The following is a 17,225-nucleotide window of genomic DNA, read 5'->3' as shown; positions in this document are numbered from 1 at the left end:
AAATAAATAAAAATTAAAATATATAATGTTTAAAAAGTTATGTAGAAGTCAGGGACGGTGGTGCTCGCCTTTAATCCCAGCACTAAGGAGGTAGAGGTAGGCAGATCACCAAGAATTTGAGCCTGGCATTACAGAGTGAGTTCCAGGTCAGCCTGGGCTAGAGTGAGACCTTACCTCAAAAAAAAGTTACATATAAACTGTAAAGTGCAGTCTTGAGAAGCAGCCTAAAATTAATCATTTTGGAGATGTAAAACATATTCTGATCTCATGAATAGAAAAAAAAAGAGCTTAGGGTTGGAAGATGGGACACTCAGTAAAGTGCTTACTGTGCACGCCTGAAGGCCTGAGTTTGATTCTGGGCATGGTAGCACACTCCTGTAATCCTAGCACTGAGAAGGCCGAGACAGGAAAATCCCTGGGGCTTACTGAGAAGCCAGGATTATGACTGACAATGAGGCCTGCTGAACTCCAAGGTTTTCCAGTGCTGTGCTTTGTCTAGACTATCTAGTCAGTGAGTTTCAGGAACCCTCCTGTCTCTACCTCCCCAATGCCAGGATTACAGGAGTATGCCACCATGTTTAGCACTTTACTGAATGAGCCATCTCCCCAGCCCCATTTCACATTTTTTGTTCTGTGTGGGGCTTGTGTGTTCAGATCTCATGGCCAGTCAGCCAGGCTCTGTCTTCCTCAGGTGCTCCTGTCACTGGACCCCACCTGTAGACCTGTCTGTTTTTTCAGCAAGTTATATCTAGGAATACCCCCAGAAAGCTGGGCAGGTGGTGCACTCTAATCATATCACAGCGCGGCAGAGACAGAAGGACCACAGTTCAAAGCCAGTTTCAACTAGGTATTAAGTGCTTTTCTCAAGAGAAATAACAAATACAATATAAAAGTCCAAAGGCCTTAGAATCACCAGTCACTGCCACTGATTAGCATGAAAGAAAACTTGCTCTTTGGTCCTCTATTACATTGGCTGTAGCTGTCTAGTTTGGATTTAACTCACTGTCCTCTGCAGCTGAGAGTCATCCTTCACTCTGTTGCTTATGATTCCTGTTTTCTTCTCTAGGAAACCACTGATTGCCTGTGTGGAGAAACAGCTGTTGGGAGAACATTTGACAGCAATTCTTCAGAAAGGTAGATTTTTCCTAGTCTTTTTATTTATTTATTTATTTTGAGGTATGGTGTCACTCTAGCCCAGGCTAATCTGGAACTCACTCTGTAGTCTCAGGCTGGTCTTGAACTCACAGTGATTCCCCCTAACTCTGCCTCCCTAGTACTGGGATTAAAGATATGTGCCACCATACACCCTGCCTATTTTCCCAGTGTTACATGAATTAAACTAAATGCTAGTTTAACTTGTGAAACTTGGAAAGCATTGCACATAGAAATGTAAAAACATTTATTATTTTCATAAGACAAAGAATTGGAAATATTCTCTCTTTTTTTTTTTTAGAATTCAGATTTTTTTGTTTTGTTTTTGTTTTTTCGAGGTAGGGACTTACTCTAATCCAGTCTGACCTGGAATTTGCTGTGTAGTCTCAGGGTGGCCTTAACTCAGGTTTATTCTCTGCCTCCTAAATGCTGGGATTAAAGACATGTGCCACCACCCCAGCTCAAGAATTCAGAATATTCTTTTTATTTATTTAAGAGAGAGAAAGAGAGATACAAAAATAGGCAAGTAGAAAGAGAGAATGGGCACGCCAGGGCCTCCAACCACTGCAGACAAACTCCAGATGCATGTGCCTCCTTGTGCATCTGGCTTACATGGGTCCTAGGAAGTCAAACTGGGATCCTTTGACTTTGCAGGCAAGCACCTAACTGCTAAGCCATCTCTCCAGCTCCAGAATATTCTTTAATGAACATACTAGCCATTAAGAGAAAAGTAAGTATTAGGAGGAAACAGCTAGGATCACAGGCATGCATCACCCTATCCAGGTCACATTTTTTTTTTCTTAAATACTAAAGAACTTTATGTCAGAGGCTGGGAGATGGCTCAGCAATTAAAAGCATGTGCTTGCAAAGCCTGCCAGTTTAGGTTCAGTTCTCCAGCACTCATAGAAAGCCAAATTTAAAAATTAAAAAAAAATTTTTTTTAAAGCCAAATGTACAAAGTGATGCATTTGGAGTTCATCTGTAGCAGCAAGAGGCCTTGATATGCCCATGTACCCTCACTCTCTCCCTCTTTCACTCTAAATTTTGTGTATATTTGGACTTTATGCCAATAGTTCTTAGCCCTAGTGTTGTAGTCAGCTCCATGTTGCTGGGATGAAGTTCCAAATAAGACACAGTTTATGGGAGGAAGGGGTTTATTTCAGGCTTACAGATCCAGGGCAAGTTCAAGGCAGGTCACTTATTTCATTGTTCATATCTGCAGCACTAAATTAGCTGGCCCATGAGCTTAGGAGTTTCTGGGCAATACTGTCTTTGCTTCCCTTCTTGTCCTAGGTACACTGGGATTACAAACAACATAACATCAGGCTTTACATGGGTTCTAAGAAACCAAACTCATGTACTCATTCTTGTGCAGCAAACACATTATTCCTGCCCTCTTAAAATTATTTTTAAAAATTGTATTATTGGTGAAATGTTGATGTGGCTCTTATCTGGAACAGTAATATATATGTTTTATTATTAAAGAAGCATTTGTTAATGTTGTTAGGCACCAGTATTGTTAGTACCAGAAAAGAAATACAAACATAATAAAGGGAGACATGCAAAACCTTTCTAATCACAAAATGTGACTAGGAATAAGGATTTGTGTCCTCTTTCCAAAAAAAGAGAAAAAAAGTTACGTAGGGCTGGAGGGATGGCTTAGCAGTTAAGGCACTTGCCTGCAAAGCCAAAGGACCAAGGTTCCATTCCCAAGGACCACAGAAGCCAGATGCACAAGGAGGCACATGTATCTGGAGTTCTTCTGCAGTAGCTGGAGGCCCTGGCATGCCCATTCTCTCTGTCTGTCTCCTCTCTATCTCTCTGCTTGCAAGTAAATAAACAAAAGTTTTTTTTTGTTTTTTTTTTTTAATAATGTAGCCGGGCATGACTGGCACTCACCTTTAATCACAGCACTTGAGAGGCAAAGGTAGGAGGATCGCCATGAGTTCGAGGCTACTCTTGAGACTACATAGTAAATTCCAGGTTAGTCTGGGTTAGAATAAAACCCTACCTCGAAAAAAACATTACTCTGAAGTTATGAAAGTTGGGCATGGTGGCTCGGTACTTTAATCCTCATACTTCAGAGGCTGAGGTAAGTTCTAGGTCAGTCTGGGCAAGAGTGAGCCTGTCTCTAAATACCAAAAACGAAAGATACAAAGTTTATTAGAAGTATTCATAAAGCCAACGGGTCAATTTTTTTTTCCACATTCTTCAAAAAGACATTACTTAGGACTTTGGGGATATACATAAATTACAAAATTAAAAGCTTATCTGCATCATTAGATCAGAAATCATCTTGAGAAGTAGCAAATATCTGGGCTTCTAGCTTGTCACTGTGTGCCTTGGCTTGCCAAACCACCTGTGTTTGCAGACATTGACAATTGGTAAGATATGAGGCTCAGGTGGCTGAGGGAGCCTGTAGCCTCCACTCTATGGCTGCCTTCCCAGATTCAGAAAATCTACTAGTTGCTGGGCACAGCAGCACATGCCTGTAATTCTGGCACTAGAGAGGCTGAGGCAAGAGGGGTCTGTATGTTGAGGCAAAAACAGACTACACAGTGAGGCCTTGTATCAAAACTGGATGGGAGCTGGGCATGGTAGTGCATGCCTTTAATCCTAGCACTTGGGAGGCAGAAGTAGGATGATTATCATGACTTCGAGGCCACCCTAAGATTACACAGTGAATTTCAGGTCAGCCTGGGCCAGAGTGAGACCTTACCTTTGCTAGTAAAGTCTTCTGCCCCGGTGGGAAATTTTTGTGAATATTTATGGGTTTTTGTTGTTTTTTGTCAAGGTAGAGTCTCACTCTAGCTCAGGCTGACCTGGATCTCACTCTGTAGTCTCAGGCTGGCATTGAACACACAGCAGTCCTACCTCTGCCTCCCAGGTGCTGGGATTAAAGGCATATGCCACCATGCCCAGCCAATTTTCATAAAATTTAAAAAGCAAATAAAACTATAAAATGTCATGATAAACACTTCAAAATATCTGATAAATGTTCCTTTAACAGCTTACTAGAATAAAACTGACTAAAATTAGAATTGCAGATGGGGTGTGGTGGCACCAGCACTCGAGAGACTGCGGTAGGAGGTTTGCCGTGAGTTCATCAAGGCCAGTACATAGTGAGCTCCTGATCATCCTGGACTGGAGTGAGACCCTTCCTTGGAAAAAAAAAGCATTTCAGGCTAGGGGTGGCTCAGTGTATAAAGTACTTGCTGTACAAGTGTGAGTATCTAGTGGCTCCCCAAACTCCATGAAAAGCCAGAAGTGGTGACGAGTGCCTATAGTTCTAGCACATTTATGGTGAAATGGGAGTTAGAATTCCTTGGAAGCTTGGAGAAAAACTAGCCTGGCAAATAAAGTGGTGAATAAAGTGAGTCCCTCCCTCAAACAAACTGGTGGAAGGTGAGGTGAGACCTAACACCTGAGGTGGTCCACTGACCTTCAACACCCATGATAAGGCACACACACGCAACATTCGAACTGAATGAAACTTTTTAAAAAATTGTTTATTTAGCTGGGCATGGTGGCACACGCCTTTAATCCCAGCACTCGGGAGGCAGAAATAGGAGGACTGCCATGAGTTTGAAGCCACCCTGAGACTCCATAGTGAATGCCAGGTCAGCCTGGGCTAGAGTGAGATCCTACCTCGAAAAAACCAAAAAAAAAAAAAAAAAAATTGCTTATTTACTTGCATGCAGAGAGATAGAATGGGCACACGGGGCCTCCAGCCACTACAAATGAATTCAAGATACATGTGCTACTTTGTACATCTTTGAACCAAACCTTTTTTTCAAATAATTTATTTATTTGAGAGAGAGAGAATGGGTGTGTCAGGGTCTCCAGCCACTGCACATGAACTCCAGATGCATATGTCACCTGGTTCATCTGGGTTTACATAGGTATGGGGAATTGAATCCAGGTCCTTAGGTTTTTCAGGCAAATGCCTTAACTGCTGAGCCATCTCTCCAGCCCTGAACCAACTTTTGTTTTGTTTTTCAAGGTAGGGTCTGTTTCACTCTAGCCCAGGCTGACCTGGAATTCACTGTGAAGTCTCAGGGGTGGCCTCAATCTCATGGCAATCCTCCTACCTTTACCTCCCTATTGCTGTGATTAAAGGCATGTGCCACCATACCCAGCTCGAACTAAACTTTTTAACATTCTTTTCTGACTGGTAGACTAAACTACAAAAAGCTTAGATAGTAAATCTTCCAGGGCTGTCAGATTCTTTCAAGTCTTTCAACTTTTGTGAAATAAGAAATTTAATGAAGCAAGTAAAGTGTTCCCACCACACTGAAGAAGTGAGGTTCACATGTAAGTGCCATTTTAACTTAGACCAGCTCACCTGTGTAGCAGGCATGTTCTGAGTCTTAAGGCCATACAGTTTTTGTGGTACACATTGTAGGTTGACCACTGGTTACAGCTGCCAGCTTCCTGCTTTAACTTGTTTGTTCTACATGCTTATAGGACTTGACCACCTTCTGGATGAGAACAGGGTACCTGACCTCACACAGATGTACCAGCTGTTCAGCCGGGTAAAAGGCGGGCAGCACGCACTGCTGCAGCACTGGAGCGAGTACATCAAGGTATCACATGTTGGCACCCACTGGGGATACACAGCACCCCTGTGGAGAAAAGCAGATGAATGTGAGGATTTCTCTATTCCCATCACAAACAATGGAGATGGTGATAGTCTGTTGTCTTCTCCCAGGTCACCTGTGCAAACATTTTCGTGGAGTAAATTTACTTCTCTAATATGACACCTGCACTGTAGCAGACAGCAACTGCTGTTGGTTCACATCTGCTGTTGGTGTAAACCATACCTTATTTGTAATACCATTATCAAACATTAGTCACAGGGACATCTGCTTACCATTGAAGATTGTTCCATACTTTGGTATGACCGGTTGGTCTGCCTGCTGCTGTATTTCCAGGTCAGATTTAGGATTTAATACTTGTTGCTGTCATGTTCGTATTGCTGGTAGAAATCATCCAACCAAGAGAAGCTTCTGGAAAAAAGAGGTTTTTTTGGCTTACAGGCTCGAGGGGAAGCTCCACGATGGCAGGGGAAAGCAGTGGCATGAGCAGAGGGCGGACATTACTCCCTGGCCAACATAAGGTGGACAACAGGAATAGGAGAGTGTGCCAAACACTGGCATGGGGACACTGGCTTTAATACCTGTAGCCCACCCCCAACAATACACTGCCTCCTGGAGGCTTTAATTTCCAAATCTCTGTCAGCTGGGAACCGAGTATTCAGAACACCTAAGTTTATGGGGGACACCTAAATCAAACCACATTCTGCCCCTGACCCCACAAAATGATGTCCACACATGATATAAAATACAATAATACATTCAGTCCAACTTTAAAAGTCCCCATAGTTTTTATCAAATCCAATGATGTTCATACATCCCCATAGTCCAAGATCTTTTAACTGATCCATAATACCAAAATAATCCCCAAAAAACCCATAATGGCACAGAATAAACATTCACGCTGCAAAAAAAATGGCATTGGGTGGCTGGAGAGATGGCTTAGCGGTTAAGCGCTTGCCTGTGAAGCCTAAGGACCCTGGTTCAAGGCTCAATTCCCCAGGACCCATATTAGCCAGATGCACAAGGGGGCGCATGCATCTGGAGTTCGTTTGCAGTGGCTGGAGGCCCTGACGCGCCCATTCTCTCTCTATCTGCCTCTTTCTTTGTCTGTCACTTTGAAGTAAATGAAAATTTTAAAAAATGGCATTAGGCATAGCAAAGAAATGTTCAACAAATACAAGATTTAAAACACCCAGGGTAAACATCAAACTCTATAGCTTCAAGTCCAACAACTCTAGCCAGTGACAAATCTCCAAGTCTGATAATTCTAACCAGCAACAAGTCTCTGGCCTTCCAGTTCCGCCCCTCCAGCCAAGCGACTCACAGTCCTAGAAAACTTCTTCGGGGCCAGCAGCTCTCCTTGGCACTCATCTCCACTGGGTCTCCACTATAATCCACGGTTCATCCTCATGGCTCCATGGGGTCTCCATGTAGGCATCCAACAAACTGGCTTCACACTGCCCATTGGCCATTTCCAAAACACAAGACCGTGTTGCAAACTCAATGACCCTCTCTTTCCTGCATTTCTTATACTCCACAATACCAGGTAGGGTGCCAATTTATTAATCCGGAAGGGAATAAAGCAGAACAGGACACTCCGCGAGCACTCAGGCCCCTTCAAAAGAGTCTACAGTCTTCCTGTTGCCCCAGTGCAGATAAGCTGGCCCAATCTTAATAGTTGTTTTCTCTCAATTTGCAGGTGAATGGGCAACAGTTGAGGCTCAAAGATTTTTTTTTTTTTTTTTTTTTCTGTGACATATCCCTCTGCTCACACAAAGCAACCCTGCACAACTTCTCAGGACACAAGCATAACAGCAGGTCTTTCACACAAACTGCCTCTAGCCCAGTCCAAGCAAAGTTCTTTTTCATCCTCATAAGCCAAACCTCACAGTCCACAGTTGTTATTGCATTCAGGTCTTTCAACTCTGACCAGAATAGTCCATCAAGCTGTACGTATAGCACTGCAGGGCATCTCTTAGGCCAAGGTTTCAAATCCTTCCACGTTCCTTTTGAGAATCAGCTCCAAAAGGCTAAAGCCACACAGGTGTCTAGCAGCAATCCCGCTTCTTGGTACCACTTTACTGTTGCAGTCAGGCTTGTGTTGCTGTTAGAAATCACCCAACCAAGAGCCACTTGTGAGTAAAAGAGGTTTAGTTTGGCTTATGGGCTTGAAAAAGCTCCTTGATGGCAGGGAAAAGTGATGGCATGTGCAGAGGGTGGACATCACTCCCTGGCTCACATAAGGTGGGCAACAGGAACAGGAGAGTGTGCCAAGCACTGGTGTGGGGACACTGGGTATAATACCCATAAGTCCGCTCCCAACAATACACTGCCTCCAGAATAATTGCCAAATCTCCAACAGCTGGGAACCTGGCATTCAGAATACCTAAGTTTATGGAGGACACCTGAATCAAACCACCACAACACTCAAACTCCCACACTCCATGTTTTACACATTTTCCATGGCCCTCTCACCAATGCAGCACAACACACACAGCTTCCTGCTAGTGTGTTCTAACAGGAGTGCATTCTGGGGATGATGTAGGATCTCTGGGTACCAGGTACCACCCACCCCAGGGGATGCTGGATGTTATCTACAGACATGTCCAATGGACCCACTACAGTGAGTGCTGCCAGCATCAGGTGGTAAAGTCATGTCTGACATCACATGTAACAGCAGAAGAAAATACTCTTATTGTCATAAGCCTGTTGCTGACTTGGCATTTATGTTCTTCTGTAGACTTTTGGGACAACAATTGTCATCAATCCTGAAAAAGATAAAGACATGGTGCAGGACCTGCTTGACTTCAAAGATAAAGTGGACCATGTGGTGGAAGTGTGCTTCCAGAGGAATGAGCGGTTCATCAACCTGATGAAGGAATCCTTCGAGACGTTCATCAACAAGAGACCGAACAAGCCTGCAGAGCTCATTGGTAGAAAACGTAGTCCTAGATATTTTTGAAATATGAAGGAACCAGACAAAACTCAAGCTAGGTTTTTCCTCGACTGGCCAAGCTCTTTATGGGGAGTGTGGGAGAAAGATCTTTACCAAGCCTTATTAGGACACAGCTTCAGCAGTTTACATATACTGTACAGCTGTATGCCTCTGAAGGGACATGTGGAAGGGATTTAGTGGAGACCTGGACTTTGGTCTCCAAGGGACAGGAAACTTTGTTATCAAGTGTTTCCTGACAGTGCCAAAGCTACTTTTAAAAAAAAAATTATTTGAGAGAGAGAGAAAGAGGAGAGAGAAAGGCAGATTGAGAGTGGGCACACCAGGGTCTCCAGCCACTGCAAACGAACTCCAGATACATGTGCTACCTTGTGCATCTGGCTTACATGGCTCCTGGGGAAATTAACCTAGGTCCTTTGGCTTTGTAGGCAAGCACCTTAACCACTAAGCCCCCAAAGCTGCTTTTATAAAGACTTAACAAAAATCTTTGTCCTAAGGAGAAAATGATTTCCACTCAGAAAACACCAAGAAGGTGTGTTAAGTGTGATGCCTCTGCATCGTGATGATTAGGTCATCAGCCTCTGGGTACCATGCTCTTTGGTCACCTCAATACTCAGAATGATAAAATTAGATGACCTCTCAAAAAAAAACTTGTAATTAATTGCCCATTGTGGTCATTTTATGACATCAGAATAATAATGCTCATAAACTCTCACTCGTCAGTAAATGTTTCACTTACTGAAGAGACAGATTTTGTGGCAGGAACGAGTGCAGCATGGAGCATGGCTGACACCTGACTGCTTGCTTGGTGTGTGTTCAGGATATTTCACAACAGAAAGTAAGAAAAGTACTAATAAAATCACCAAGCGAAGCCAAGCATGGTTGCATATACCTTTAATCCCAGCATTTGGGAGGCAGAGGTAGGAGGATCACCCTGAGTTCAAGACCATCCTGAGACTACATAGTGAATTCCATGTCAGTCTGAACTAGAGCATGACTCTTCTTTAAAAAAAAAAAAAAAAGCAACAAGGGAGCAGGGGCTAGAGAGATGGCTTAGTGGTTAAAGCCCTTGCCTGCAAAGCCAAAGGACCCAGGTTCAGTTCCCCAGGACCCACATAAGCAAGATGCACCAGGGGGTGCACACATCTGGAGTTCATTTGCCGTGGCTAGAGACCCTGGCACACCTGTTCATATTCATTCCCCCCCCCTCCCTCCCTCCCTCCCTCCCTCTCTCTCTCCCTCTCTCTCTCTCTGCCTATTTCTCTCTCTCAAATAAATAAATAAAAATATTTTTTTAAAAAAGGCAACAAGAACACTGAGTGGTGTACTGAGCTGTGCCACACAGTAGGCTGTGGCTGCCTCAGAAACGGATATAAAGGGAATGTGGGCTTCTTGAAGTGCTGGGCTCTGACCTCAGAAATAAGAAGCACCAGGTGGAGTACTCTTGTCTTTGCATGCTTGTTGTGCCTTTCACACTCAAAGTTTTTATAGGGCTGAAGAGATGGCTTAGTGGTTAAGGTGCTTGCCTATGAAGCCAAAGATCCCAGGTTCAGTTCCTCAGGACCTACGTAAGCCAGATGCACAAGGTGGCACATGTGTCTGGAGTTCATTTGTGGTGGCTGAATGCCCTGTGCGCCCATTCTCTCTGTCTATCTGTCTGTGTCTCTCCCTCTCCCTCTCTCTCCCCTCTTCACTGTCAAATAAGTAAATAAAAATAAAATATGTAGGGCTGGAAAAGATGGCTCAGCAGTTAAGATGGTCTTCTGCAAAGCCAAAGGACCCCAGTTTGATTCCCCAGGACCCATGTAGGCCAGCTGCACAAGGAGGCATATGCATCTGGAGTTCGTTTGCAGTGGATGGAGGCCCTGGTGTGCCCATTCTCTCTCTCTATCTCTTTCTGTTAAATAAATAAATTATATTTAAAAAAAAAAAAAAACATTTAAAGGCATGTGCCATCACGCCTGGCTTTTAAAAAAAAACATTTTATTTATTATTTGTGAGAGAGAGAATGAATATGGGCATGCCAGGGCCTTTAGCCACTGCAAATGAACTCCAGATGTATGCGCCATTTTTGTATCTGGCTTATGCGGGTACTGGGGAATTGAACCTGGGTCCTTAGGCTTTATAGGCAAGTGCCTTAACGCTAAAACATCTCTCCAGCCCTCAAAAGTTTTTTGAGGGGAATTCTCTTAGAAAGCTTCCTGAGTTTGTCACACCAGATCCTGAAAGGAGCATTCTGTTATCTGCCAGCACAGTCCTATGGAATGACCAGTCCATTTTCTTCTTAATCAGAGATTAGAAAAGATATGTAACAGTCTTTGGCTTTGTTAACATTGTGGGAAAGATTTGTTCTATCAGCTTGAGAACATCAGTCTTAGAAAGACCCCTTCTGGGCCTGGAGAGATGACTTAGCAGTTAAGGCATTTGCTTTCAAAGCCAAAGGATCCAGGTTCAACTCTCCAGGACCCACGTAAGCCAAATGTGCAAGGAGATGCATGCATCTGGAGTTCATTTGCAGTGGCTGGAGGTCCAGGCACACCCGTTCTCTCCCCCCACCCCTTTCCCTCTCTCTCAAATAAATAAAACGTATTTTAGAAAAGAAAAGAATGATCCCTTCTGCCTCTGTCCTGCAGTGGTGCTATTCTAGAAAGGTTCTAGACAAAAACCCAGTTGTCACCTAGAGAAATGAAAGAGACGAGGTTTTCTGATTTTATTTTACCCCTTTCTTGTGCTTGGGTTGTATCCCAGAGCCTTATGTGTTCTAGGCAAGAGCTCCACAGCCAAGCCATGCTCTTTCCCTTTTCTGTTGAGACTTTTGTGGCTTTTTTCTATCTATTTGCTTGTTTGCAAGCAGAGAGAGAGTGGCCACGCCAGGGCCTTCTGCCATTACAGATGAACTCAAGACACATGTGCTACTCTGCTCATCAGCTTTATATGGAAACTGTGGAATCAAATTTAGGTCATTAGGCTTTGCAAGCAAGCACCTCCAGGTGCTGAGCCATCTCCCCAGCCCTATTTTTGTTTTGTTTTGGTTGGTTTGGTTTGGTTTTTGAGGTAAAGTTTCATTCTGGCCAAGGCTGACCTGGAATTCACTATGTAGTCTCAGAATCACAGCAGTCCTCCTACCTCTGTTTCAAGTGCAGGGATTAAAGGCATGATGGTTTTTGAGTCAGTGGCTCCTTCTAACCCAAGCTCACCTGGAATTCACTCTGTAGCCCAGGCTGGTCCCAAACTAACAACAATCCTATTTCAGCCTCTCAAGTGCTGAGATTAAAAATGGGCACTTGTGCCGGGCGTGGTGGCGCACACCTTTAATCCCAGTACTCGGGAGGCAGAGGTAGGAGGATCGCTGTGAGTTCAAGGCCACCCTGAGACTACAGAGTTAATTCCAGGTCAGCCTGGACCAGAGTGAGACCCTACCTCATAAAACCAAAAAAAAAAAAGGGGGGGGCACTTGTGTGGGCTGGAAGAGATGGTTTAGTGGTTAAGGCACTTGCCTGCAAAGCCAAGGACCCATGTAAGCCAGATGCACAAAATGGCACATACATCTGGAGTTCCTTTGCAGTCGCTGGAGGCCCTGGCATGCCCATTCTCTATTTGCCTTTCTCTCCCTTTCTCTCAAAGTAATTAATTAAAAGGGGGGGTTGCTGGAGGAATGAATTAGCAGTTAAGGCACTTGTCTTGAAGACTAAGGACCCAGGTTCAATTCTTCAGGGCCCACATAAGCCAGGTGCACAAGGTGGCACATGGATCTGAAGCTTGTTTGCAGTGGCTAGATGCCATGGCATGCCCATATTCTTTCTCCCTCTCTCTCATAAATAAAGATCTTTAAAAAAAAATGGGGCTGGAGGGAGGGATGGCTTAGCAGTTAAGGCACTTGCCTGCAAAATCAAAGGACCCAGATTCGATTCTCCAGGACCAACATAAGCCAGATGCACAAGGTAGCACACGCTTCTAGAGTTCATTTACAGTGGCTGGAGGCCCTGGTACACCCATTCTCTATATATCTGCCTCTTTCCCTCTCAGATAGATATATAAATAAAAATGATTAAAAAAAAAAAAAAGATGGGCTCGGTGGTTACATTATTTGCCCTTAAAGCCTAATGACCCAAGTTTGATTTCCTAGTACCCACATTAAAGCCAGATGCACAAAGTGGTGCATATGTCTGGAATTTGTTTGCATAGGCTAGAGGTCCTAGTGTGTCCATTCTCTTTCTCTTGGGCATGGTGACACATACCTTTAATTCCAGCACTTGGGAGGCCAAGGTAGAAGGATCACCGTGAGTTCAAGGCCAGCCTGAGTCTAGATAGTGAATCCCAGGTCAGCCTGGGCTAGTGCAAGACCCTCCCTTAAAAATAAAATAATAGGGGCTGGAGAGATGGCTTAGCGGTTAAGCGCTTGCCTGTGAAGCCAGAGGACCCCGGTTCGAGACTCAGTTCCCCAGGTCCCACGTTAGCCAGATGCACAAGGGGGCACACGCGTCTGGAGTTCGTTTGCAGTGCCTGGAAGCCCTGGCGTGCCCATTCTCTCTCTCTCCCTCTATCTGTCTTTCGGTGTCTGTCGCTCTCAAATAAATTAATAATTAAAAAAAAATTTTAAAAATAAAATAAAATAATAGCAGGGCATGGTCGTGCACGCCTTTAATCCCAGCACTCGGGGGTCAGAGATAGGAGGATTGTGGAGAGATCAAGGCCACTCTAAAACTACATAATGAATTCCAAGTCAGCCTGAGCTAGTGTGAGACCCTACCTCAGAAAACCAACAAGAAAATTTAAAATAACAAAAAATGATGGACAGTTGTGTTCAGCATCTCTAATTGAGACTCTTGCTCTTAACAGCTAAGCATGTGGATTCAAAGTTACGAGCCGGCAACAAGGAAGCAACAGATGAAGAGTTGGAGAGAATCCTGGATAAAATCATGATACTGTTCCGGTTTATCCATGGTGAGAGTGCTGCATGGCCACAAGATAGATCACTCTCAGACCTGTCCTCTGACCCAGCATGAGAGCATGAGCATTCAGGAGTTCTAGTCAGGGGCTATGTAATATCACTTCAGCTGTCTAAGGTGACAGTTGTTTTCCTCTGGTCACAACAGGTAAAGACGTTTTTGAAGCATTTTATAAGAAAGATTTAGCAAAAAGGCTGCTCGTGGGGAAGAGTGCATCGGTGGATGCCGAGAAGTCCATGCTGTCAAAGCTCAAGCACGGTGAGCGCGGGGCGGGCCTGCTCTCGGGGCGGGCACCACACGCCGCTCTTTCTCACCCACTCCTTCACGTGTCGCAGAGTGCGGGGCTGCCTTCACCAGCAAGCTGGAGGGCATGTTCAAGGACATGGAGCTTTCCAAGGACATCATGGTTCACTTCAAGCAGGTTAGTTTCTTCATATAAAACTGAAGTAATGGGTCTAACAGTTTGTCACATTGGTGGTATTACCAATAATAAGATAATAATGTGATCCCAGTGATGGAATCACTGCTGAGTATACTGTAGGGGCTGAAGTAGATACTGACATGTGCAACTCCATTTTTAAAACTACTGTTTCGAGCTGGAGAGATGGCTTAGCGGTTAAGCGCTTGCCTGTGAAGCCTAAGGACCCCGGTTCGAGCCTCGGTTCCCCTGGTCCCACGTTAACCAGATGCACAAGGGGGCGCACATGTCTGGAGTTCGTTTGCAGTGACTGGAAGCCCTGGTGCGCCCATTCTCTCTCCCTCTATCTGTCTTTCTCTCTGTGTCTGTCACTCTCAAATAAATAAATAATGAACAAAAAATATTTTTAAAAACTACTATTTCTTCTTAAATACATTACTTACAATGATTTTCTAAAATAATTATTTTGTCATGGACTTTGTCTCTTTTTAGCATATGCAGAACCAAAGTACTCCAGGCCCTATAGACCTGACAGTGAACATACTCACCATGGGCTACTGGCCCACATACACGCCCATGGAAGTGCACCTCCCTCCAGAGGTGAGTGTTCAGTTGCTTGCTCAGGCCCACCCAAATCCAATCTATTACCTAAAAATGCTGGGAGAGAAGTTTTAAACTCACCCATTCCATATTCTTGTTGTTTCTGCAGAATGACATTCTAAAATGACCACTTTATCATAGTCAGAGGCTCACCAAAGCAGGGATATCTGTTGTGAAAGTGGCTGTTTGTCTGGTTTTCCATTCCATCCTGCACAGATGATGCCAGGGTCTTGGGCATAGTATTGTTAGAGCCTTGCATGTGAGCCACAGCTTGAGGTTTTGTAAATGGAGGGCCTGTGGTGGGAGATGGAGTCCTGGTCTCAGTAAGGCTAAAGCCCAGCAAAGCAGACCCTTCTCATGCCACCAGTGAGATCAGGCAGTGGAGGAGGGCTGGCTCCAGGTGGAGCAGAGAGTTGGGGGCCTCATACCCCAGGTCAGAAAAGGCAAAGGCTGCACCCCTCAAGCCTTCTGATGGGACTCTAGCCACCACTCTCCCTAAAAACCCTCCTCAGTTTCAAGAGGGTTTTTATGTTTGTTTGGTTTGTTTTCTTTTTTTTGTCTTGTTTTGTTTTGTTTTTCAAGGTAGGGTCTCACTCTAGGTCTGGCTGACCTGGAATTAACTCCATATTCTCAGGATGGCCTTGAACTCACAGCAGTCCTCCTACCTCTGCTTCCCTAGTGCTAGGATGAAAGGCGTGCACCACCACGTCCTGCACATTTTTTTGAGGTAGCGTCTCTCTCTAGCCCAGGCTCAATGCAGCTCAAGCATTGTTTTTTGCTGTTGGGGTTTTTTTTGGGGGGAGGGGTTCGAAATAGGGTCTCACTGTAGTTCAGGCTGACCTGGAATTCACTATGTAGTCTCAGGGTGGCCTTGAACTCCTGGCGATCCTCCTACCTCTGCCTCCCAAGTGCTGGGATTAAAGGCGTGTGCCACCACTCCCAGCTGCTTTTTGTTTTTTATTTTCTTGGTTCTTCTTTTTTGATCCCACTGGTCTTTGTTGCCTCTGCTTCTTTCCTGATGCTTGCTCCTACACCATGCACAGGCAGCCTTGTGGCATAATGTCTAGCTGACATGTCCACATTTCCCTTAGCTATGCATGGTGCCCTACACTCCCATTGTCCTCTTTCCTGAACCACTGTGCCCTTGGAGACTGGACTAGCCCATGGTCAGAGCCAGGTTACTCCTGCTACTTAGCTCTGCTGGTTGCTATCACTCACCACAGCCATCTTTTTGGACCACTTGGGGGTCCCATTTCACATTTCAGGTATGTTCATTCCTCAGAGCAAAACCTCCTTCAGAAGCTGTGCATCCTTCTTCCCAGGGAGAAGGGAGGCTCATTTCACCCACACCAGGAACTCACCTCCCACCACTCAAGGCAGGCTTCTCCTGACATGGCTAGTGATTTCATTTGCTATTATGAAATAATGCAGACATCCAGAAACTGTACAGGACAGCTCCACAAATGACCTTGTTCAGCACTGGCTGTATGACTGGCATCTTTCCTGCTCACATGTTCAAGTGAGATGTATGATGCCCTTACCCTCCCTTCCTCCATGGGAACCTCCAAGAAGCACCCAAGCATCTTCTCAGATTAGGCAGCTCTCACTAGTATGATTCCCTCCTTCTACCTTTGCCAACTGTCTCAAGTATGTTGTTGGTAACTATGATGTTTAACCTTGGACATCAACTTGATTGGATTGGGAGAGCTTGGGTTATTGAAGAACAGCTCTAGATGTGTCTGTGAGGATGTTTCTAGAGAAACATTGTGGCTGTCAAATATACTGACTGATAGATTTAAAATTGAATAAACTATTGAAAGATGGTAGAACTATAGAAAGTTGGTGACTGAAGGTATGTACTTGAGGCATGTATCTTGGTCCATTTCTGTTATTCTCTGCTTCTGGCCACCATGAGGTCAGCAGTGCTCCTCTCCCATTGCCTTCTGGGATGTGTCCACCTTGCCACCAAACATGTGGAGCCATCCAACCATAGACTTAAAATCTCTTAAAACTGTGAGGCATTGCAGCACTCACCCTTCAAAGAAAACATCAAGTATAGACTTAGGCATTCAGAGGCTGGAAACGTCCATTACTCACTTAGAGAAAAATATAGACTCCTTAGCTGAAGTTGTATTACAGAATAGACGGGATTGGACTTATTATTCCTCCAGCAAGGGGGACTATGTGTGGCCTTAAGGGAAGAATGTTGTTTTTATGTCAACCATTCAGGTATAACTAGAGACTGAATGGCGAAGGTATGAGAGAATTTGGAAAAACAAAAGAAAGAAAGAAGAGCTGATAGAGGATGGTTTGAGTTATGGTTCAGTCGTTCCCCATGGTTAACAACTTTGCTGTCTGCTTTAGCAGGGCCATTACTTTTTATTTTTGTTACTAATCACAATAGGACTTTGCATTATTAATAGATTAGTTGCTTTTGTTAGGGAACACATTAATACAATACAGCTTATGTTTTTAAGATCACAGTATATACCACTAGACTCCACTCAGTAATTCAATTGGGATCCAAGATTGGCTACTCATGGTACAAAGAGAGG

At 44.3% G+C, this 17,225-nt stretch overlaps 1 protein-coding gene across 1 annotated transcript in view; it reads left to right on the top strand.

Annotated features, from left to right (window-relative positions):
- The window catches only part of Cul4a (cullin 4A), a 59,685-nt gene that overhangs the window by 22,089 nt on the left and 20,371 nt on the right, over window positions 1-17,225 (top strand). Inside the window, exons 9-15 of the mRNA XM_004663418.3 lie at window positions 1,067-1,134; window positions 5,620-5,738; window positions 8,491-8,683; window positions 13,543-13,647; window positions 13,800-13,910; window positions 13,988-14,073; window positions 14,563-14,670. Of these exons, the coding sequence (XP_004663475.1) occupies window positions 1,067-1,134; window positions 5,620-5,738; window positions 8,491-8,683; window positions 13,543-13,647; window positions 13,800-13,910; window positions 13,988-14,073; window positions 14,563-14,670 (790 nt within the window). The remainder of the gene's footprint in view (window positions 1-1,066; window positions 1,135-5,619; window positions 5,739-8,490; window positions 8,684-13,542; window positions 13,648-13,799; window positions 13,911-13,987; window positions 14,074-14,562; window positions 14,671-17,225) is intronic.

The sequence above is a fragment of the Jaculus jaculus genome, chromosome 3 (genome assembly GCF_020740685.1).
Source record: "Jaculus jaculus isolate mJacJac1 chromosome 3, mJacJac1.mat.Y.cur, whole genome shotgun sequence".
Taxonomy (NCBI): Eukaryota; Metazoa; Chordata; class Mammalia; order Rodentia; family Dipodidae; genus Jaculus; species Jaculus jaculus.
The sequence above is the reverse complement of the archived record's forward strand: the minus strand, read 5'-3'. Positions and strand labels throughout refer to the sequence as shown.